The sequence below is a fragment of the Podarcis muralis genome, chromosome 1 (assembly GCF_964188315.1).
Source record: "Podarcis muralis chromosome 1, rPodMur119.hap1.1, whole genome shotgun sequence".
Lineage (NCBI taxonomy): Eukaryota > Metazoa > Chordata > Lepidosauria > Squamata > Lacertidae > Podarcis > Podarcis muralis.
In genome coordinates, this window is record NC_135655.1 from 131891489 (window position 1) to 131914726 (window position 23238).

At 44.8% G+C, this 23238-nt stretch overlaps 1 protein-coding gene across 6 annotated transcripts in view; it reads left to right on the forward strand.

The window, feature by feature from the left end:
- MLPH (melanophilin) overlaps positions 1–23238 on the forward strand; it is a 79074-nt gene that overhangs the window by 31020 nt on the left and 24816 nt on the right. For 3 of the 6 annotated variants that reach the window (XM_077918713.1, XM_077918715.1, XM_077918717.1), the window contains 7 exons: positions 825–863; positions 2388–2479; positions 3391–3510; positions 4622–4823; positions 8870–9033; positions 19276–19359; positions 21213–21416. In XM_077918713.1, coding sequence (XP_077774839.1) covers positions 825–863; positions 2388–2479; positions 3391–3510; positions 4622–4823; positions 8870–9033; positions 19276–19359; positions 21213–21416 — 905 coding nt within the window. The remainder of the gene's footprint in view (positions 1–824; positions 864–2387; positions 2480–3390; positions 3511–4621; positions 4824–8869; positions 9034–19275; positions 19360–21212; positions 21417–23238) is intronic. The other 3 variants (XM_077918710.1, XM_077918721.1, XM_077918723.1) reach the window with 3 other exon arrangements.

Genomic DNA, 23238 nt, shown 5'->3' on the forward strand with positions numbered 1-23238 from the left:
AGCAGAGATCAAGATGGTTAACAGAGCACCCTCTGATTCTGGCATGCTGACAGAGTGACAGCAGAAGCCTCTGCAAAGCCAACCAGGGAAATCCACGCTGCTCTGTTGCTCCTTGGTTATGGGTCTGTTACAAAAGTTGGTTATAAGGTATCAGGTGCATTATATTGTACTCATACAAACGGCTTCATGCAGTGCTGAAATTTTACCAGCCTCACTTCTCCATGCTATTTTGGCATGGGCTGCATTTCTAGCCTGATGCTGATGTCCTGGGGCCATAGCATCAACTCAGGACCAGGGGAACCCCATGCTGTTGCAGGATGGGGAGATGTCTTTGTCATGTTCCACATTTTGGCACTGTGGTGACCCCAGTTATTATTCCACCACATCTTTGTGTTTGCTAGCAGACCGGGTTATAGGAAAAGCCTGTGGAGGGAGATTATATATATATATATATATATATATATATATATATATATATATATATATATCCTGTATACATATTACATGGATGTTGATTTAAGTAGAAATCAGGCACAAGTAACTGTTTCCTAACAGGAATTGCCGACCTAAACCTGAATTATCCCTACAAAAGGTAGCTGCTCTCAAAGCCAATACAGCATTTTCTCAGGAACTAATTTGCATGTGACCACAAGCTTGTTGGTTTTCAGTCTAAGCTGGAGCTCCAGGTTGATAATAGATGCTATTTTTAATTGTCTTTGCCAATTGTACATACATGCTCAAAGCGATAATTATTCAGCCCTACATCAGACTTACTGCAAAACATGTTTTAAAAGTATTTATGTTGCATTTTCTTCTTATTCTAGGTCTTCATGACAGAGTTTATAGCTTGCCAGACATCAACAGTAAGTGGCTTAAAACAAGCAAACAAACCTATACACCCTGCCCCACCAAGAGATGTCAGGATTGAACCTGGAACCTACTGCATGCAAAACAGATGCTCTGTCACGGAGCTATGGTCTGTCAAGGACAGAGGAAGGGGACTAAACTGGCTTTGGCATCCCCATAACATGGAACAGCAAACATTCAGGCCACAATCTGAGCCACTTACCGTATTTTTCGCTCCATAAGACGCAGCTAGTTTTTAGAGGAGGAAAACAAGAAAAAAATATTCTGAATGAAACAGTGGATGTATGATTTTGTGGCTCATGCTGTGGCCACAGACATGTGATCTGATGGTGAATTTGGGGTGACCCAATGCAAAAATCCTGAGGATCCATGTGGATCCGTGCTTTGTAACCACGTTTTTGCACCATTGCAGCCCCAGGAAACGGTGGATGCGTGATTTTTTTTGGTGCAGACTGTAGCCATGGACATGCTGTGTGATCTGATGGTTAATTTGGGGTGTATTTGGGGTGACCCAATGTAAAATTCCTGAGGATCCATGGGCTTTTACCTCCCCCCTCCCAGGCAGCCTCCGCTAGCCTCCCTTATCTCTCTTCTGATCCCACCGATCAGCTGTTTCCTTTCAACACCCCCTTCCCTCTTGTTTGCCTTAGTGTCTTTTCCTTAGCTGGAGCAGTTTTTTGCTCCTCCTTTTCTTCTAATTTCTCTCCTTATTGCTTTAGTCTTCCTGTTTTCCCCCTTTGCAAGTTTGCTGTCTTTACCTTCCCCCTCCCAGGCAGCCTCCTTTATCTCTAGCATCCCTTATCTCTCTCCCCGATCAGCAAACGATCAGCGGCTTTGTTTCAATACCCACTTCCCTCTTTAAAAAAAAAAAAAAAAGCACATGATCTGCTTTTCGCCCCTGGGCAATTTGGCTCCAGGGACCACGCATTCGCTCCATAAGACGCACAGACGTTTCCCTTTACTTTTTAGGAAGAAAAAAGTGCGTCTTATGGAGCGAGAAATACGGTACTTGAAAGTGAGCTCCATTGAACTTACATCTGAGTGAAATGCCTAGGATTGAAACAAATGCTGTGCATTAAAAAAATCTATAATAGCAATGATCAGAAATGAGGATGAGGTGGTATTATGCTGAGTCAGACCACTGGTGCCTCCTTCAATATGCAACCCTTTCCCAAAATCTCAGACGCTTTTCCTCGTCTTTGGAGGAGAGCCATAGCTCAGCTGTAAGCGCATCTGCTTTGCATGCAGACAATCCCAGGTTCAGGGCCAAGCAGCTCTTGGACTGGCAGAGAGGCCTTCTCAAATGCTGAGCTGCTGCCATGGCTGGACCAATGGTCTGACTCTGTATAAGGCAATTTCCTTTATTCCTGTGTCTTTCCTGCTAATACCCTTCCTAGTGGAGATGGCTGACACATTCTGAATGTAAAGCATGCATTCTCCTGCTAAGCCACAGCCACTTCCTGAGTGCACCTCACATGCCTGATTTGACCGACCTGAGGGCCCATCTCTTTGCTGTCCAGGTGACTGTCACTTCTACAGCGGGAATGAGGACAGTGAGGAGGGAGAGGCAGAAGATGCTATCGATGGTGGAGAAGCAGAGTGCTATGCAAGGGTAAGGGCACCTGGGAATGGACTTTCTTCCATGTTAGCACTGAGAACTCGTTTATATATCACGCTGGGCCTTCTTGAATGAAGATATTACTCCTTTTACTCTGGGAAAAGGTGATCTTTCTGCTTTTGATTTCTGATATAAATCTCATTTCCTGTGGAGTCATTTATTGGAGGCCTCGTGCCTCAAGCTGGCTTCTGGGTGATGTTCTCTCATTTCTGTGCTCACAGTCTCTAGGAAGAATCTAAATTATACCTCTGCATCCACGGAAAATGTAAAAAAAGGAAACCCACCACTTTGCCCTTCTATAACCATTTGTATGGAGTGTGCAAAAGCTGTTGAAGTATATTAATGACTGACCAACTGTTAGCCAATAAAAGTTGAATGATCTTGAGTCATGGACCTAGACATGAGCCTCACCCATATAAATGATTTATTGTAGCAAGAATTGTTATTTAGGTTAGGAAAAAATTCTCACTGAAATGTTAAATCCTCAGATTCAGGTCTTTAACTTCAGCTTTGGCATTTCAGTATATGTATAAGGAAATCAACATTTGAATAAATTCCAAATTCAGAGTGCAGAATCCTGGATCTGAATGTTTTTGTTTGAACTTATTTCTGCCCTTTTGGGGGAAGGAAATTGTTTTCAAAGGAGTGTTTGCGTGTTTTCTATATAAATCTATACGGAATAGCCCTCAGCTGCCCCTGTTCCTTATTGACCTGAAAAGCATCCCATAGGGCTGGACTTGAACTCTTGCATAGAACTAGGGAACTGCGAGGAAAATCCCCTGCAGAGTACTGTGTGGAAAGTAGCAAGGTGGTTACTAACCTTTCCAAGAGACCTGTGAAAATATTTCACTATCAACTGTATTTACAATGGACTCTGGTTTCTTAAACTCTCTGTGCTTTCTAAGATGCGCAAGACCAAGCGCCTGCTGTCTGTCCATCCCTTTGATTTTGAAATGGACTCGGAATATTCTTCTCAATCTCGCCGGCAGTCTGAGCAACTCTCTCCTGGGAATGAAGGTCTTCAGGTATTACGGTGGTGTGCATGCCTTCCTGCTCTCTTGCATCATCCTTGGCACCTCAGAATTGCTCCCCTCCCTCATTCTTCTCATTTTCTTGGCCTTTGCTAGCTCAGCTTGTCATATAAGCATTTTCGCCTGCCCTGTGAAATGTATTAGTGAAAGCTACAAGTTGGAAATAGGCTAGAAAGTGAGAGAGCAGATTCAGATGTCAGGAGGCTTTTGTTTGTTGTCACTTTCTGACTGTAGCATCAAGCAGCGAGTTGCAAGTGTGACTCAGCCTTCAGTGATGGAGCACCACAGATTATCACTTCCCTCACACAAACATATATATGAGTTTAATTTTTTCCCATGGGGAATTATTTGAAACACAACGGCAGTAAAACATCAGGTATTACATAGAAAGCTTCATACAGTCCTATTCATGCTTTTGGTAAGTGTTTAGGATCTCCTTATGTTAACTCAAGCACAAGAATTCAGTGTAGACTATTCACACATTTAGCAGCCACCCAACTTTTGACGCTGTGGGTTAAACCACAGAGCCTAGGATTTGCCGATCAAAATGTCAGTGGTTCAAATCCCCGCGACGTGGTGAGCTCCCGTTGCTCTTGCCAACCCAGCAGTTTGAAAGCACCTCAAAGTGCAAGTAGATAAATAGGTACCACTCCGGCAGGGTGGTAAACAGCGTTTCTGCGCGCTGCTCTGGTTCGCCAGAAGCGGCTTAGTCATGCTGGCCACATGACCTGGAAGCTGTATGCCGGCTCCCTCGGCCAGTAGAGCGAGATGAGTGCTGCAACCCCAGAGTTGTCTGCAACTCGACCTAATGGTCAGGGGTCCCTTTACCTTTAACTTTGAGACATGAAGTGGGAATTAGTATTTTTCCTCTTGGCAGCTACCAGAGTGACTGTGGCTGCACATTGGAAACCTCCTCCTCCTCCTCTGCAAGCCCATCGTGATTTGGGGGGGTGCATGCAAAAACAGATCATTTCAGTCAGGTGTGGTATCAATTCACCACATATATAACCAACACTGAGGAAGTGCCCCTCCTCCAGACACTAACCTGTCAATGAGAGATCAAACTGCCTCCTTGTCGACGCTGATGGGCACTGTTTCTTCTTAGAGCTTTGCAGGATTTCCCGATGCCAAGGAAGACCCCTCCCAGAGGGAATCGATGATTGCCGAAGCCGACGTGGCGGCCACGTTCCACCACCTCCTGCAGGAGCAGGGGCAGCACCTGCCGGCCCCCAAACAGGAGTTCAGCACTGAAGTTCGGCTGACCGTCAACTCACAGCCTAAAAGCCTTGAGAGAACTCCCAAGGCTGGTAGGTTCTCCTGTAGCCAAACACCCAAGGAAATGCCTTCTCAGCACTGTTTATTTTAAAAAGAGCTAAAATATTAAAAGTATAGCCTTTTGTAGATTTCTGTCTTTTTGTGTGAAACTAATTTACATGCAAGGGACGCGGGTGGTGCTGTGGGTTAAACCACAGAGCCTAGGATTTGCCGATCAGAAGGTTGGCGGTTCGAATCCCCGCGACGGGGTGAGCTCCCGTTGCTCGGTCCCTGCTCCTGCCAACCTAGCAGTTCGAAAGCACGTCAAAGTACAAGTAGATAAATAGGTACCACTCCAGCGGGAAGGTGAATGGCGTTTCCGTGCACTGCTCTGGTTCACCAGAAGCGGCTTAGTCATGCTGGCCACATGACCCGGAAGCTGTATGCCAGCTCCCTCAGCCAATAAAGCGAGATGAGCGCCGCAACCCCAGAGTCGGTCACGACTGGACCTAATGGTCAGGGGAGGGGTCCCTTTACCTTTTTAATTTACATGCAAAAATCACGTATCTCAGAGGATACAGAGGATGACCAGGCATATCCCTAGCAAATGGTTGCAGAGCAACATGGATCTTTCTTGCCGAATCCTTCCTGCCAAAGTGGAACAAATACCACACTAATACATTATTAAAAATGAGCCCTCTTGCAATGGACTCTGTGAACTTCTTTTGAATTTTCAGATCATTGCTGTAGTTATGATTTATTCTCATTTACATAAATACATTTGACTAGAAGACCAGGAAGAACATAGTTCTCCAAGAATCAAACATGATTTCTGTAATGATGCTTAGCAACAGCAAACCCTCAGTGCCACCCTGCCAAAATGGTGGAAAAAACAAAATAACCCCCACCCTGCCAATATTATATATAATCAATATATTAAAATAAAAAGGAAAGACGTTTCACTAAAGCCTCTTTCTGAAGACACTTCAGATATTACTTGAAATTATCAGAGTGAGAGAAACAAATTTGTATTATTTGTGTGTTTACACTGGGGAGGGGGTCTTCGTTTTTTGATTTTTTAAAAAATAAAAATTTAAAATCTTTTTAAAATTGCATTTTGAAATGGTTATACTGTTACTGTGAACCATTCCTCCGCTGTGCTATCAGCCACTGAGCTTGCCGAAGAAGAGGGAGGTGTAAGGGCCACAAGGCCTGGGATAAGTTGGTGTCCCCCAGGATAAAGGACAAGCCACACATCCCAGGCCAAAACTGCCCCTGTGCTGTCCATACTTCAGACTGTGGGGAACTGCATGATGAAATATTCCCTTCATGAAAAGAAATTCCTAAACTGATAGGACAAGAGCAGCTTCCTTTCGGTTAGAGTGCATCATGTTTCCTATGCACAGGAGCTGTTTAATTTACATCATTCCTCCTAATAGCAAAAGTGGCTGGTGAAGGGCCTGTCAGTCTGCAAGTGAAATGGGACCTCCCAAAAATAAGGGTGTGGTACCAAAACACCTGGGGGAGCACTTCTCCCTAAATTAAAATGTTAATAATAAATTTAAAATAATGTAAGAAGAAGAAGAAGCAAACCACCAAGCCCATCCTAAGAAGGATCTATGAGCCAGTGTGGTGTAGTGGTTAAGAGCGGTGGACTCGTAATCTGGTGAACCGGGTTCGCTTCCCCGCTCCTCCACATGCAGCTGCTGGGTGACCTTGGGCCAGTCACACTTCTTTTAAGTCTCTCAGCCCCACTCACCTCAAAGAGTGTTTGTTGTGGGGGAGGAAGAGAAAGGAGAATGTTAGCCCTTTGGGTAGTGATAAAGCCGGATATCAAATCCAAACTCTCCTTCTCCTTCTCCTTCTTCAAGTTTCCTGGCATGTATGTAATGTTGAGTAGTATTTTGTTTTGCAGAGGGGAGAGGAAGCAATGACAGACGGAGTGATACTTGGAGTATAAATTGTAGGGGAATTGGTAAACCCCTGATAGTTTATACACTAAGTACAGTGGTACCTCTGGTTGTGAATGGGATCTGTTCCAGAGGCCCGTTCGCAACCTGAGCAAAACGCAACCTGCGTCTGCGCAGGCCGCAATTCACCGCTTCTGCGCATGACGTCATTTTGAGCATCTGTGCATGCGCGAGCGGCGAAACCTGGAAGTAACCCATTGCGTTATTTCCGGGTCGCTGCGGGACGCAACCTGAAAAGATTTAACCTGAGGCAAACGTAACGAGAGGTATGACTGTATCCTGGAGGGGGATTAGGATTGTGGGGATGGTAGCTGTGAGGTGAAAGAACTCCAGTTCCTGCATTTCCCTTTCCCACTCTCTAGAACTCTACCCCCCCCCCAGCTGAAATGGGGAATGCTAGCAAACCAGCTCCAAGCCTGACTCCAAGCCCAGTTGGAAGAGACCCCAAGTCCTCCCCGCCTCCTGAAACCCCCCTCTCCCTCTCCCTCATGGTTCAAGGCTGGCTAGAACTTTGAGGCTGCCACACCAGCAATTGTTACAGGTCTATAAACTGTACACGCCCCCCTCCCTCATGTGGCGGTGCATGCAATCCAGTCTTCCAGTCATAAATGGTACAGACAAGACAAGTTGGCCCACACAATAAGCTCTTGATCTGAAGTACATTTCTACAAGGGCAGTTGGAATGAATTCATCGCACAGACACTCCAAAAGCATAAGCCCAAGCCATCGCCAACAGCCTACAGTTCTGGCAGATGGAAGACCTTCTTTCTTGGCACTTGGGGATGGCACGTTGATTTACGCCTTTTGGCAAGGTGCAGAACGCCATGTAGCAGGACAAAGATATCTCTTCTTCCTAGGCTCACATTGTCCATCAGAGGTTTGCATTTTAAGTAAAAATGTCTATGGAAATGGATCCTAGTCCAGTTACTCTCAGAAGGTTTTGTTGTGCCACAGGGTTCAGTGCTTTACAGTTACTATAAATACCTGGAAAATGTGATTATTGGAAACTAAATTATCCCTAATGTGGTTTCTCTTAACAAGGTAACAAAACGGAAAAGTGTATGGAGCAGAGATTAGACACCTGCAGCCTCTCAAATGCTGCTCAGTGTGTTCCTCATTTGTTGGTTAGGTAATGCTGCTCAGAGTTCAAAGGCCGGCAACAAACCAGGGCTGAGCTACTGTTGAAAATACGGGGACAAGACTCCAGAACTGGTGACAAGAGCCTTCCCCTTGTAGTCGCAGAGGATCTAAGCAAACTTGAGAAGGGTCCCCTAGAGTGTGATGTGTTTGGAGAGTTTTGCATAGGCAGCTAGACACTGAGGGCAGTGGGAGTTTCTGTGAGCCTGGTCTCCTGCCTCTTAGCAGGGGGCATTGAGGAGCAATGAATGGAGAGGAGTTATTGCCCAGTGGGTGGACTGCGTGCTTCGCAGCATAGTGGGGTTTATCTAAGCACTGTTTCCCCAATAAACATTACCCTCCCTCCCAATCCCCAAAGTGGCTTTTTGCTCCATGAGAGAAAACTTTGGAGTACATGTAACTTTCTCCTAATAGGTCAAATTGCCAAAGAAAGTGGGAAAGCACAGGGACAGGGTTTTTAAGCCTCCCCTCACTCTTGCAAACTTTTAAAGAAATAGATAATCTGATCACATATATCTCTTTCATCTAGTTTGCCCCTGAAATAATGGCCACACTTTTCACATATTTTGATTTTTCTGGGTTGAAAACTGGCAAGCAACAAGCACCTGGCTATAGAAATATTCTATTCCTTGCAATTAATTTGCTTCCAGCTTTTGATTTGATTAGGGAAGTTTTTAATGTTTGATGTTTTATTGTGCTTTTAATTCTGTTGGGAGCCGCCCAGAGAGGCTGGGAAAACCCAGCCAGATGGGCGGGGTATAAAGAAATAATAATAATAATAATAATAATAATAATAATAATAATAATAATAAATTATTATTATTATTATTTTGTCCCCTGTTTTTGTAAACATATCTGAGGCCAAAGTGAATAAACTGAAACTTCTTCCAGAAAGTTTTAGAAATTAGTAATCTCGCTCAGATTGCCCTGAAACACAAGATTTGAGTTTTGAGTCTATTGCTCTGAATCCCAGCCTTGTTCTGTTCCCAAAGGCCGTCCCTGGGATGAGCAGCATCCATCCCAGTACTCAGCTGATCTGGACACTTCCGAGGAAGACATGGAGGGAGCGCAGAAGACCCTTGTCTATCAGCCCCACCACACAAAACGCAGGAGCCGAGCCTCATCCCAGGAGAACGTAAATCCATCTGGAAATCAGGTAAATAAGGAATTGGACACCTTCCTTCGAAGCGTCTGCCACTGAAGTAAGGCAAGAGCTGGGGTTTAGGGGTGACTCTTGGCTCAGAGTAAGAATCTGTGTCCAGGAGCAAACTAGAGACTAAGGTTGACTGACACAGAGAGAACACAAGATTGCAAGAGTCAAATGCCTGCCCAACGAAATGTTTTCATATTTTTCCTGTTCAAGGTTTCAGAGAAAGCATGCTGCAAAACAAGGATACTTACTTCCTTTCCTCTTTGATGAGTCTAAAAAGGTTTTCACAGAGCATCTTATCCATGTTCAAACATTCATAAATGGACATGAAGTTATAGGCTGTAGAGCTATCCCATTCACCCACTGTTAATCTTGTTGCATTTTATGTTCATTAATTGGTTGGATATTGGTTCCAAGGCATGTGTTTTAAATGCATAGGATTCAACGGATTTCTTTTAGAGCACAAAACAGAACAACCTCTGTTGATGAGTTGTAAACTGCTTGAAATCTTACCTGCAGGATCAATGCTGCTTTATGCGTCTCTGAAAAGTTGCAAGCAGAAATGTAGTACGACTTTTAATGAAACTGCAGGAGGCTACCCACCTTGGTTCTGATTGTCACCCAAACTGGAAATGAGAAGTACAATTTAGAGAAAGCATTCATGATCTAACTGATCTCTTTCTAGAGTTGTTCTAAGTTTCTACAACAAGACCAAGAATCTTATGGACTTTTTTTTCTTCCTGTAGTAGACCATAGTGGGGCAACTACTGATCTGAAGCTTCCCAGTTCTTCCACCCCATTGTATAGTTTTCTTTCTCCTTATTTTTATTGGCTTTTTATAGCTTTTCTATCTCATTCCAGAACAACTGGAAGGAGAAATAGTTTAAGAAAAATACATTGATTAAAAAACAACAACAACCAAAACTATGGCTATACTATTTGGGCAAAATAGGTTTTTACCCCATCTATCCAAAAATAGTATGGTAAGATTAAAAAGGAATTACTTTCACTGGTTTTCCAGACCAGTAGATTCATTGGTCTTTTGTAATAAAAAAATAAAAAATTACAAGCCTCCTCCCTGTTCCCCTTTAAGTTTTGAGTAAAAGGGATTTTGACAGGTGAGTGGACCTTCCCATTTATCAAATTTGGCCCACGAAGCATTTCCTGGTAAGGATCTGGCCCATTGTCAGGGTCCTTGTGTGGTTGGATGGGGTGAACTGCAGAACCCCAATTCATTTACACTCCCACAACTGAGAGCATTGAAAGTGCCTACCCGGGTCCTTTAATTATTTCTCTGCAAGTGACATGAGAAGCCAGATTCTCTCCTCCAAGAACATTTCCCCTTGAAGCCAACTGTTTATAGCTGAAGTTTTTGGAGGCCGTGAATTGTTAATTATTTTTCCAGTTTTGTTGTTGTTGTTGTTGTTGTTTAGTCATTTAGTCGTGTCCGACTCTTCGTGACCCCCTGGACCAGAGCACGCCAGGCACTCCTGTCTTCCACTGCCTCCCGCAGTTTGGTCAAACTCATGCTGGTAGCTTCAAGAACACTATCCAACCATCTCATCCTCTGTCGTCCCCTTCTCCTTCTGCCCTCCATTTTTCCCAACATCAGGGTCTTTTCCAGAGAGTCTTCTCTCCTCATGAGGTGGGCAAAGTACTGGAGCCTCAGCTTCAGGATCTGTCCTTCCAGTCAGCACTCAGGGCTGATTTCCTTCAGAATGGATAGGTTTGATCTTCTTGCTGTCCATGGGACTCTCAAGAGTCTCCTCCAGCACCATAATTCAAAAGCATCAATTCTTCAGCGATCAGCCTTCTTTATGGTCCAGCTCTCACTTCCATACATCACTACTGGTTTTTCCAGTTTACAACCAAGCAATTCAATTCATTCAGATCTCAATGAAAGTTTTACTTAAGATTCAGTTCTGTTTCACACTGTGAAAACTTGAGACCAGTTTCAGCATAGCGTCTTATTCATTTGTTTGATTGCACATTAAATGTGTACATCTTAATGCTTATCCACAATTGCTTCCAGGTTCTGAACTGGAATCTGGAGTTCAGAAAAGCCATGAAGACACCTGGGGCTTTAAGCCCAGTGTGAACTGAATTCTGGAGCCAAGGACCAGGGAAAGTACCTCACATCTCCAACAGTTAACATTATATCAGTGGGAGTTGTCTTGACTATGGTGGGATTAATCCACTACCAATATGCCATGGTCCCAATCCTGATTGCTATTTAGAGCTGGTGGGTTAACTTTTTTGGCCTGAGTGCCACATTCATCATTGGACAGCCCTCTGGTGGCTCAGGGGTGACGTTTGGTGTGGTCACCTTATTGCAGATATTAATATTGCACAGCTTGAAGCAACTGGATGCATAAAAACCCGACTCCTTTTGGAACAAAACATTGTCCAGACCCACAAATATTGTTCAAAGCTTTACTAACCAGAACTTCTTCAAAACAGGTACAAAAAACATGGAAGATACATCTACATAATACCATAAGACATATGCCCATCCAAGGCATAGGTTCATCTTCTTAGAAATAAAATAACTTACAGCCAGAGCTGACAAACATAGTGCTCTCTCACACACATAGGTTCCATTAGCCTGAGCTCCTGTTACACTTCCTTCTCCCACAGAGCCTGGAAGCAAAGAAAAACAGCCACAACTCTTCCAAGATGGCAAATTTGCAACTGAATGCCTTCATCAAAGTTAAACCCTCAGTTAATTATCAACTAGTTAGAGCTCAGAGAGGTCTCAGGATGCAGCCAGTGTTAGCAAGATACATTCAGACATTCTCAATTTCAGAGTCAATTAAACCATTATACTTACACCTACTCACAACTCTCTCCCCCCCCCCCAGCCCCCAGCCCCAGCCCTCCACCTTCAGCTGCTCTGGCAACAATTCCCTCTCCCTACTCAACTGATGAGGGAAATGTTGTTCCCCATCCCCATCTGGCCTCTGGGCTTTCTCTGCCCGCCATACTGCAAAATCAGTGAGGTCCTTGGCTGGGCCAGGCCCTTGGCTCAGGTTTAGCCACCTCAGATTTAGAGTGTATTGGGATGGGGAGATTCACAGAAGTTGGGGCTGTGTTTTGCCCTGTTCAGCTATATTTTCATCTGTGAAGCCCAGATGTTATGGCCCACTTTTGCTTCTACTTTCCTAGAAATGAAGCAGCAACATGTTGTCCCAGAACTGGTTCTCATAGTCTACCACTGAATGCTAAGTAGCTAACACCGAGGAACAGGCCCTTCCATCTTTGTTACTTTTCTTACTGAGAAGCACACTGCATTTTATCTTTCCTCTAACAATTCGGCTCTTCTTTTCTTCTGGCGTCATTGATTTTTACAGACATTCCCACCTTTTGAAAGCCATCAATTTCACAGCCTTTTATGGTTTTCTGTTGGCTGCCAATGGCTTTCCCCACACTAGGCATCTTGAAACTGATCTCACCAGGGCTCTTGGCTCAGGGACAAATCTTGGAGTGGAGCATCTAAGCATCAAGAACTCTCTTCAGTGCTTCCTCCAAGTGTCCAAATCCCAGCAGAGCTCGGTCACAGTGACTTGTCACTTGCTAGTCTGACTGATGCAACTGAGTTGTTATTTTTCTCTGTAAAACGAGATTTATTATCTCTTTACCCAAGACCCTTGAGCTACTTGGGAAAACACATGTTGATTCTGCAAAAAGTTAATTATACTCAGATACAGTAAGCATTTAGTGTTTGTAACAAAAAAAAAAAAAAATGAGCAGATTAAAGCTACTTCTATTCCATAACACTTAGATCTTCTCTTGTCTGAATTTGTTTTATCAAAGTAGCTACTATATGGTGGTCCTCTATAATCAGTAATCTCAGTTACTGAAAAGCTCATTTTGTAGTTTTGTATATCTCAATTAGAGTGTTTCGCTATGAAAAGAGCAAATAGTCTTTCACAACGGACATTCCCCATATCCCAGGATTCATGTCTGTACCTTCTCGCAACTTCACTTTCCAGCAATGACAACTCGAAACATTTTTCAATCCAGAGCAGATGCTAGCCAGCTTCTTGTCTGCTTTAGATTAGACTCCCACAGTTGACCTGGATTTGAATTATGGAAAGGGTTCTTGTATTCTCTTGAATACTCGCCACCAGCACCACCTCAAATACAAATTCTGGCCATGACCCAGAAAAGCGGGCAGTTATTTCTTCCTGTTCAAGCCACACACACCACGCCGTGTGGAAAACTCCTTTTGGAAAGGATGAGACATTTGAAAGGGACTTGTGCCCTGAGCCAGGCTTGCCCCAGTGCTTGGATGTGCCTCAAAAGAGGTATTTGGATCTGAATTACTGGCATTATAGCCAAAGCTGTTATTAGTTTGGGTTTCACAACAGAAACACACACAATTCTTCAAGAAACTACAGCAGGAATTCACAATGTGCAAATGCAAAGCACATAAACAAATTTCATTTTCACAGAATCATAGAATTGGAATGCAGGAATAGGCAGTGGTCTCATGCAGGGATCGAACCTGCAACCTTGGTGTTATCAGCACCACCCTCTAACCAACTGAGCTATCCAGGCTGAACTTAACTTGGTGTTATTTTTGTCATATATATTGTTAGCCTTTAGACAGGACACATCTTAAGAGGAATGTTTTTGGCATTAGCATTGCCCTGAGATATTACGATTCTTAGCATTGAGATTGTTTTAGCAGAGAGGATACGGCATCGTTTATACAGATATAGCACATGTGTCAGAAATGCCGTGCTTTAGTTCCAAATGTTTGTAGTCTGCTTTCGTCATGAACTCGTTAAGCCTCACAATTGGGATTTATTAGGAAAGAGCCAAGCTTTCTTTAGCTGCAGAGATTCAAATACTGAGGTCTAATGAATTGTGCTGAGCTAAGGGGGTAATCCAATTATCCTAGCTACCTAAATGGCTTAGAATTGGCCATGATATAAGAGATAAGGTGAGTGTAACCCTATTACTCCTGCCATGTTCACAGTCGGGGGCAAATTCTGCGCTCTGGAGAGTTGTGCAGTCCCTTTGACCTATGGGAGGATTTAAGTGGAAGCAGAGCACAAGAGCGGGGCTAAGCATGGTTTCAATTAGAGCCAACTCCAGAATAGAATTTCATTCCTACAGGAAATTCCACTGTGTTTGAAATTTTGTTTCTGCTCCAAGGGAAAAATAGAATATCAGACTCAAAGTTCTGAAGTGTTTCAGTGTAGACAACAAAAATTAATCTGATTTTCTGTCATTGCTCACAGGGGGTGTACCATTTGTTTTGTTCCCTGGCAAAATTTTGATATACGGTACTTTAAAATTTAAACAGCAGTAGGAGAAACAGCCTTACTTTAGATTGCCTCAACAAATATTTGCCAAACCTAAATTTTAACTAACCAACCTTCTCGGGTAATGCTTCAACAACCCTCAGGTAGGCCCTTAAAACTAGGAAATTTTAAATAAATTTGTTAGGGTGGTTATAGCCTCTTCCTCCCAGTCTGCTCTGGGGGGGGGGGTCCAATCCAGCAGATTTCATGGGAAACTGGGATGCAGGTGGAGGGGCAGTCACCAAAAATGGCCTCCCCCCTTCCAGGGATGGATGCACCTGGGCACTCCTTCCTTGGAGGCTTTTAAGCACAGCTTCTCTGGCCACCTGTCCTGGGTGCTTTAGCTGAGATTCTTGCATTGGCGGGGGTTGGACTACAGGACCCTTCCAGCTCAAAGATTCTAGGATTCTGTGAAGGGACACCAACCAGATACTAACCTTAGCCTTTGCAACAGAAGACTTTTTGCTATATTTGCTGCGGCGGACTCACATGGCAGACTCTGGAATTTGACACCGTTTTATCCCCCTTATTACGCAGCTCCCTGGCATAGCCCTTGAAGTGGCTTGCAACAACCTTCAAACAATAAACTGCAATGCAATCTAACAATGCAAACAGCCATTACCTGAATCACAAAACATTTGTGCAAAAAACATTTAGCAGCCACACCCACCCCCTGAAGGAGTAGCTGGTAATGAATGCTAAACAATGATAAAGCCAGCTATCTCTTGTGTAATCGCAGCAAAACAGCGAAAGGCGCTTCTCCTGCGGATCTCAATGCACAGGCAAGCAGGTTTAGGCATCTGTTAGTCATTAAGATGGGATGCGGGTGGCGCTGTGGGTTAAACCACAGAGCCTAGGACTTGCCTATCAGAAGGTCGGCGGTTCGAATGTTGCTCGGTCCCTGCTCCTGCCAACCTAGCAGTTCGAAAGCACGTCAAAGTGCAAGTAGATAAATACCTTCCTCTGGCGGGAAGGTAAACGGCATTTCCGTGCGCTGCTCTGGTTCGCCAGAAGCGGCTTAGTCATGCTGGCCACATGACCTGGAAGCTGTACGCCGGCTCCCTCGGCCAATAAAGCAAGATGAGCACTGCAACCCCAGAGTCGGTCACGACAGGACCTAATGGTCAGGGGTCCCTTTACCTTTACTAGTCATTAAGATGCTAGGAGATGCTTACAGGGGTGCCATCTTGATTAAAATTGGGAGGGGGCAGGTAATCATTGATCACAAGACATGGTGCATGCGCACCATTTGAATGGCAGTGCCCATCAACATGGGGTGTGTCCCTCTCAACTATTTTACTGGGGGGCAAAGGGACCTCGGCCCCTAGGAGTTGGGTTCTGCACTTCAGAATTGCATGAGGAGCTTCCGACAAAATGTTGCCACATGGAGTGCTCAGGTGCTTCGGTCCAGCCGACCAGTCATTTGTTTTTCAGATATACTCAGTGTCATTTCTGCTCTCCTTGGTTCCTTACCCCCCACCTCCCACCCCACAGCAGTCAAACAGCATTTCTGTCCTCAGTCATCTCATTTGATGGGTCCACCTCCCCCCCCCCCAGCTTTCTTTGTCAAAATTTTTAAACTTACTCAAACCTTGGGTTTTCCCCAAACTACATATACCTGCCACTTGTTTGTGGGTGCAGCCCTTTTGGCTACCTAAGAATGGGCTCTCGGAGCAGGAGTCTACTAGCGTTATGTGCCAGGAAATGACCCATCCAGACAACACATCATTTGTCTCTTCTCTCCTTCGCATCCCTGTACGTCTCTTCCTCTGTCCTTTCCCAGGATACGCCATTCCTTTTCGTCTCCCAACTGGTTTCCCGGTTTCCCTCCTCTCAGCAATTCAGCATTCAGGGAGAAGGGGCAGGGTGTGCCAACACTCCTCACAAACCTGCAACGCTCCCTCTTGCACCACATGAACCTCAGGGGATGCGGCCTCAGTGCGCATGAGGAGGGCTGTGTGAATGACCCTCATATGAACAGGAAAAAGGACCGTGTATTTGGAAGAAAGCTGGGATAGGAAGGAAGGAAGGGAAGCCCTTCTCATAAGCTCATTTGCTTTAATTGAAAACTGAAAAAGAGCTTTTAAAAATTAGTGGCTAAACTTAGGTGACTAGAATATTCTGACACACGCTGAACTACAGAGGAGTTTCAGCCCCATGACTGTCATTTCGCACAGCAGATGGAGGAGGAACCGGCCCATCCCAAAATACCCCCACCAGCACGGACCACCCATTCCCTCTGTCTCCCCTCATCTCCTCTCCCAGCCCACAAGGGGAGATGTCTCTGGTCTTCATTCAGCCCTGGAAAGGGCTTAGAGAAATTACAGCCAGCAAATCCTAAACTGGAACCATGGCAGAGAGAACTCATACTTCTGATGCCCTTTAATCTGCCACAAAGTCTCTTGTGCTAGACTTTACAAAGTATTTGTTTCTCTGGTTTTCCATCTGAGAGATTGCCAGCTTCATCTGGTTAATTTGTCAAAAAGATTTGATCAATGTTGTGCTTGCTTGTAGCTGGACTTGGCTGCTGAAAACTCACTTCAGAATTTCATGAAACGTTGCCAGGCTGCATATTAAGATCCATTAGAAAATATTTTCAATTAAGGATATGGATTACAGCATTACTTTGACCCTAGCCAATCTTACAATCATCTTTCCCAGTGTGCTTTAATCTGCTATGCAGATCCATATGGTAAAAATTATCCATGAGGGAATTAATAAAAAAAGAGGCAATTAATCACAAAAGCATAAGAAGCATAAGAGGCCCTACTATAAAAGCACTTGGGGTGTCTATTATCCTGTTGTTGTTGTTGTTGTTGTTGTTGTTAAAATTTATATACCGCCCTACACCCGCAGGTCTCAGGTATTCATCATCATAGAATAATAATATATACATTATTTTAGTTATAAATAAAAAGAATCAGGAAATACATAGGCAGCAGTAAATGTGCCCTTCAAGTATTTTTAACCAATGCAAATGAATCACTTCACAAAGTGTGGGCCAAGAGGGGAAATGGCCTTGGCCCAGTAGACCTGAAGGAGCATCTCCGCCCCCATCATTCTGTCCAGACACTGAGGTCCAGCTCCGAGGGCCTTCTGGCAGTTCCCTCACGGCAAGAAGTGAGGTTACAGGGAACCAGGCAGAGGGCCTTCTCGGTAGTGGCGCCCGCCCTGTGGAATTCCCTCCCATCAGATGTCAAGGAGATAAACAACTGACTTTTAGAAGACATCTGAAGGCAACCCTGTATAGGGAAGCTTTTAATGTTTAATAGACTATTGTATTTTAATATTCTGTTGAAAGCCGCCCAGAGTGGCTGGGGAAACCCAGCCAGATGGGTGGGGTATAAATAATAAATTATTAGTATTATTATTATTCAGCCGGATGCCGAAGAGAGCAGTGAGGCATCTGGGCAAACAGATTTGGTGGAGGAAGGCTCACGGCTGGGCTGCAACCACAATAAGCCACCCCTTCCTCATTTCATTTAAAAAAAGCAAAGCAACAGAAACAGAACGAAAGAGAAGGAGAATTATGTTTCCTCACGAGTTAGACAAGGCATTGGCACATAAGTACGAATTATCAATTACATTGATGACACCAATAATCATCATCATCATCATCATCATCACCATCACCCTTCATACAAGTTTCCCAGAGTGGCTTACAATATAAAAACACAGATAGATATAACATGGTGTTATTTGCTGTATGCTTGAGCCCCAGGTGAACAGAGGAAGTTTCCCTCACGGGTGGCAGCTCCCTCTTTTGTCTCCTGTCCCCCCATCTGGAGAAGGAGAAACCTGCATTCAAACTTCATATAAAACTCAAACTTTGGAAGTTATTGGGAAAGGCAGTTAAACTTGCACAATCTGGACATTCCTCCCTTCCCACTTAACAAATAAAAAACTTTATTGTTCACCTTCCAATGGAACAAGTCCAAGTCCTTGTTATTCCTTCATTCTCCCCTTAAGCCCCCCTTTTAGGAATTATGCATGAAAGTCTGTATTAATGAAAGATGCAGTTCTTCCACAGCTGACTTGCGCTATGTAAGCAGTGTTTTCATGGTGATCCTGGGAAGAATATGTTAGCACAAAATGGTTGTAATCTGATATAGCAAACTGCAATGTATATTTTCACCAAAATTGCTACTACTCTCCTGCTCTTAAAGCCACCGTCCCAGAATTTTGTTGTTAAATAAAATACTGATGTCCTGATCCACCAACTGCACATTGCTCCTCTGTATCAGGGATGTTAGGGAATGCAAAGGGGAGGACTTTGAGAAATGAAATAAAACATATGGAAGCCACAAACCATAGAGCAGCTTTCTCCTTTACCACATGTGCTTTGATTGGGGTAACAGATTTGTAGTTTTTGGGAACTTGAGTGTCGAACCCATGTGTGAAAAGCCTGAAAAAGATTACCTATAAATAATCTGGCATTGTTGAGTCCAGCAATTTCCACTGCACATTTACGGTGTGAAGAAATTTATATTACTCACTTCATTTATCTTCGCAAAAACCTTTTTCCCATTTAGTTCCCAAAAGGGGAGCAAGTTAAAGTATACAAGTTTATAACTGATCTGGAACTTAAATCAAGGCCTCCCAGTCTCAGTACATGGTGTATCAGTTCACATGGACAGTCTGCAAGTGCAAAAAAACCAGGAAAAAATAACTCACATTAACTCACATCTTAAAAAACAAATTCTTTTGGGTTATTCTGGTAGTATTACAAGGCTTGTCTTGTTATTTTTTAATGGATTAAAATCAGCTGTGCTGCTGTTTTTGCTTTTGTTTTATTGCAGTGGCTGGGGCTGCAGATCTGCTGATTTCTCCATCTAGGGGCAAAGGTGGCGGGCGCTATTCTGCAATTTCCCTTTAGCTGCCTAGAAAACTGTGGTGGTGGGCTCTGTCCTATGCTGTCGTCTTTCCTTTCCCTTAGATTCTTGACCTGAACAAACGCATGTCAGCTGTCGAGCGCATGCTGAACCGTCTTGAGGAGAAGATCCTGGTTCACCCAGATGAGGTAAACTCAGGAAAGAGGACTTTCCCCCCTGAGGTTGTCCATCCTATTATACCATAAAGGGAGTGTTTTGGATATTGTGGCCGTCAGAGAAGACTAGCATTCACTTCCTTTTGGGGAAGAATGGGTGAATAGTACATCTCCTTCTTCCTCCACTTGTCTGGTCCTCACACACCTCAATGTGGTCCATGTCAACCATCCATTGGCAAAATGGAAAATAAGAAGATCAGAAAACCCAGAAAACATTAGTTTCCCATCCTGAGAAAGCACCATGTTGGAAGCTGATCACCTCGTTCAGAATTCATCATGGAGCACGCTCCTTTCCAAGAACTTGCCCTGACACAACAAATACTAGCACTGACCTAATAATGCATTCCGCTGAAAACACTAACTATGTGAATATTGTTGCAAACAGTGCTATTTTTCTAGAAAAAGAGGTGCTGGAACTCCCCATGAACGCCTCCCTTATTCTTTTAGAATGGCAAAGGTGCTGGAACTCAGTTCCAGTGAGTTGTGGCTGGGGGAAAAGCCCTGGGTGTAACAGGTTTCCTCACCCACTTAGGCATGCTGCGTATGGTGCACAGACAGGTTGGTTGTTGCCAAACACTAATCGCATGTGCTGAGTGCTCCAAACCTTTAGAACAGGTGAGCAATTAAAGGCATGCATTGGCCATGTCATGTGGAGTGAGAACTGCCTTGGAGACATTGTGCGTGACAGAGCCAGCGCCCAAGAAGGCTGCAACTGCTGCAAGTGTAACTTTTCTCTGTGCTTTTAATAGGTGTTCGGCACTGGTTTTTTTGTTAGTGATTTTTTTCAGCAGCAGCTATGCTACCCATTTCATGTATAAGTGGAAGACAACCCCTATTTTATGTCTCCACATTGAAACTACTTCATGGGCAGGTGGCATGGTGTGGTTCTTCTTCATTTCCACACCACCGAGTTAAATATTCAGTGAAGGCAAAAAACTGGTCTTTCTTTCTTTCTTTCTTTCTTTCTTTCTTTCTTTCTTTCTTTCTTTCCTTCCTTCCTTCCTTCCTTCCTTCCTTCCTTCCTTCCTTCCTTCCTGCAAAAGGGAAACGCGTGAGCCCAATGAGCACGCTCGGACTGGCTGTCATTGCATTCACATAACAAGAGAGCTCACTCTGTGGTGGCTATGCCACATAGTCATGTATTTATGAAGGCCAGAAGAAGTCCTTGGTCTCTGCAGATTATAATTTATCAACAAAGGAAAACTTTCTCCCAATGTGGCTCAGGTTGCAAAACTTTCCATAGATAGGAGCTTGTAAATATGGGGGGGGGGGATTGCTCTTTGAAATGATGAGTGTTGGTTAGTCCTTGTTTCCAGGCTTTAGAGCTCATCATTTTCACCTTGTGATGCTTACTAAAGAGGCTGCCACTGACCCCGTGGCAGGGTGGGTGAGAACAAATAAATGTAAGTTCAGAACTTGCCATGGGAAATCAGGTGGGTTGCCATGGGAAATCAGGCATGGGGCTTGGACAGGGACGAAAGCTCTCCAAGGCAGACTGGCCGGGGGAGGGATGCATGGAGGTGGACAGGTGGACAAGCGCCAGCCTGACACCTAGGGGCCCCCTCAGCTGGACAGCCAAGCTGCTCACTTGCCTGCCTAGTCAGCCTCAGCAGGGTAAGCAATAGAACCCACAGGTTCAGGAACAGTCTACCTCTGAACACTAGGCAGGGCACCATGTTCTTGTTCTGCTCAAGTGGAAAAATGTCTTGTGTTGGTCCTGAGGCACATTAAAGCATGAACTGGATGGCTGAAGTAAACTGAGTATTGCTGGTCTGTCTGTCTGTCTGTCTGTCTGTCTGTCTGTCTGTCTGTCTGTTTGTTGGTAGCCTCCAGCTCCTGAGTCCCCTACTGATCCTAGCATAGAAGAGAAGGAACTGAGGAAGAAACTAGAAGAGCTGGCAAGAAACATCAGTGACAAAGCTGTTTCTTCTGATGAAGAAGAGGAGGAGAAGGAGGGCAGAATGAAGCAGGAAGGGTCCATACCAGAAATAAGCTCGTCAAGCGATGACCCGCCTACTGATGCCAAGAAGGTATGATCTTCCTTGCATTTGGCTTTTCCCCCCTTCTGCTTGTTATATTTTATGGAAAGTAGTCTTCATGCATCTAAGTTAACCTGCCTTCTGGTATGATCAGCCTAACTCATCTAACTAGTTGCTATAATGCAAGTCTTGGGGTGGATTCGAACCGCCTAATTGTGCATCTTGCAGGTGATGATTGCAATCTCCGCTGAAATTGTCCATATGATTGCATGGAGAGGATGATTCTGCAAGGGGGGTGGATGATATTCATAATCACCATGTGGCCAATAAGGTTTTGTAAATCCACCCTTAAGTCCTACTAACAAATAACACTTAGGGTCACACCAGATGTGGCATTGGGAGATTTATGAACATATCTCATAGTGTTTGGATAGCAGTCATGGGGGTCTATGGCCACTGGGGTATTTGCATTTAATCTTTCCCTCCACTGAATTTCCCCAGTTTTTGTCCCATTGGGGCAAGCCAGGCAGGTACCTTGTGCGGCAGAGGCAGCAGCTTTGAGGGAGGGCCCTAGTTTCATGATTAGAACAGAATGAAGGAAGAGGGTTTGTTTAATTTTATTTGTGTATTCACTGAATTTATATCCCACCCTTCCTCCTTGGGGTACCCCTCTGATCACTGGATCCCACACAATGCCCTCTGTAGCAAAAAGACAGATCTAGGGTATGACCCACAGTATGTTTTGGGTGTGTGGTGCATTGAGACAACTCCATGGTTGTCCTGGTGGCCATGAAGTCTTGAGTTGGCCCAGACAAGGCATCAGCATGGATGTCCCTCAGAACAAATGCCCTGGGGTTCTCCAACACTGCGCTGAAGACCACCTCTGCCAGATCAGCCAGCTGGGTGGACAAAACACCAAGATCCCTGCTCTGTCTCTGCTTCTCAACATCCAAATATAAACCCTCATGTCAAGCTCCCAGATGGACTGGCCTCCTGGTGAGAATGGTGGGGTTTTTGTGGATCACTGCCATGCTCCCCTCATGCTCCTCCAAAATTGACTGGTGCTGCACTGAATATCCAGGTGGGCAAAGCTGGGTAAGGTCACCCACCCACCCAGCTAGGTCTCTGTCATGCACACCAGATCAGCCACTTCATCCACGATCAGATCTGTTCTATTGCGGACTGAGCTGGCATTAAGTAACAGCGCCACCCGATGGGAGAGCAGACCAACATGGCTACTCCAGTCTCTGTTGGGGGCAGGGGGCTGAGCAGGGGCAGCAAGTGTCAAGTGTCTCCTATGGCAATATTGCCTACCCCCCCATTCTATACCTCACCATCCCCAAGACCCTAATCACAGCAGTCCCCTGAACTCCCTCTGACCCAGGCAGATGGTGCTGTTACTGGTTCCCCCCTCTCCCCCAGGACCCCTGCTCAGTCCTGCAACAGGAGAGCTCAAAAATGCATTACCATCCACCAAGCACCCGGCATATGTATCCATGAATGGGTTCCATGCTCCAGGGGTGTCCATTTTCACTGCCTCCGTTCCATGAGATCTTGCCATTAGCTGCCACCAATCCTGTGGTGGCCGTGGCAGGGGCTGGTGGGGCACCCCCCCCATGGGATTCGGCCACCCGAGGTGGCTGCTTCAGTCTGCTCTCGTGAGGTCACTATCCCTCAGAACCCCTCTCTCACCCAAGAGGCTGGCTTAAGTGCAAAGAAACCATGCTGGTGGTTCCTGGCACTCACTCCGGAATCACATCCATTGTCCTGTGTTGCAGCCCCACTTGGGCCTCCCCAGAACTGCTACTCCACTTTGAAATCCCAAGTGGCATCTCTGATCGCTGGCCTCTTGATACCGCATCTAGTTGCACCC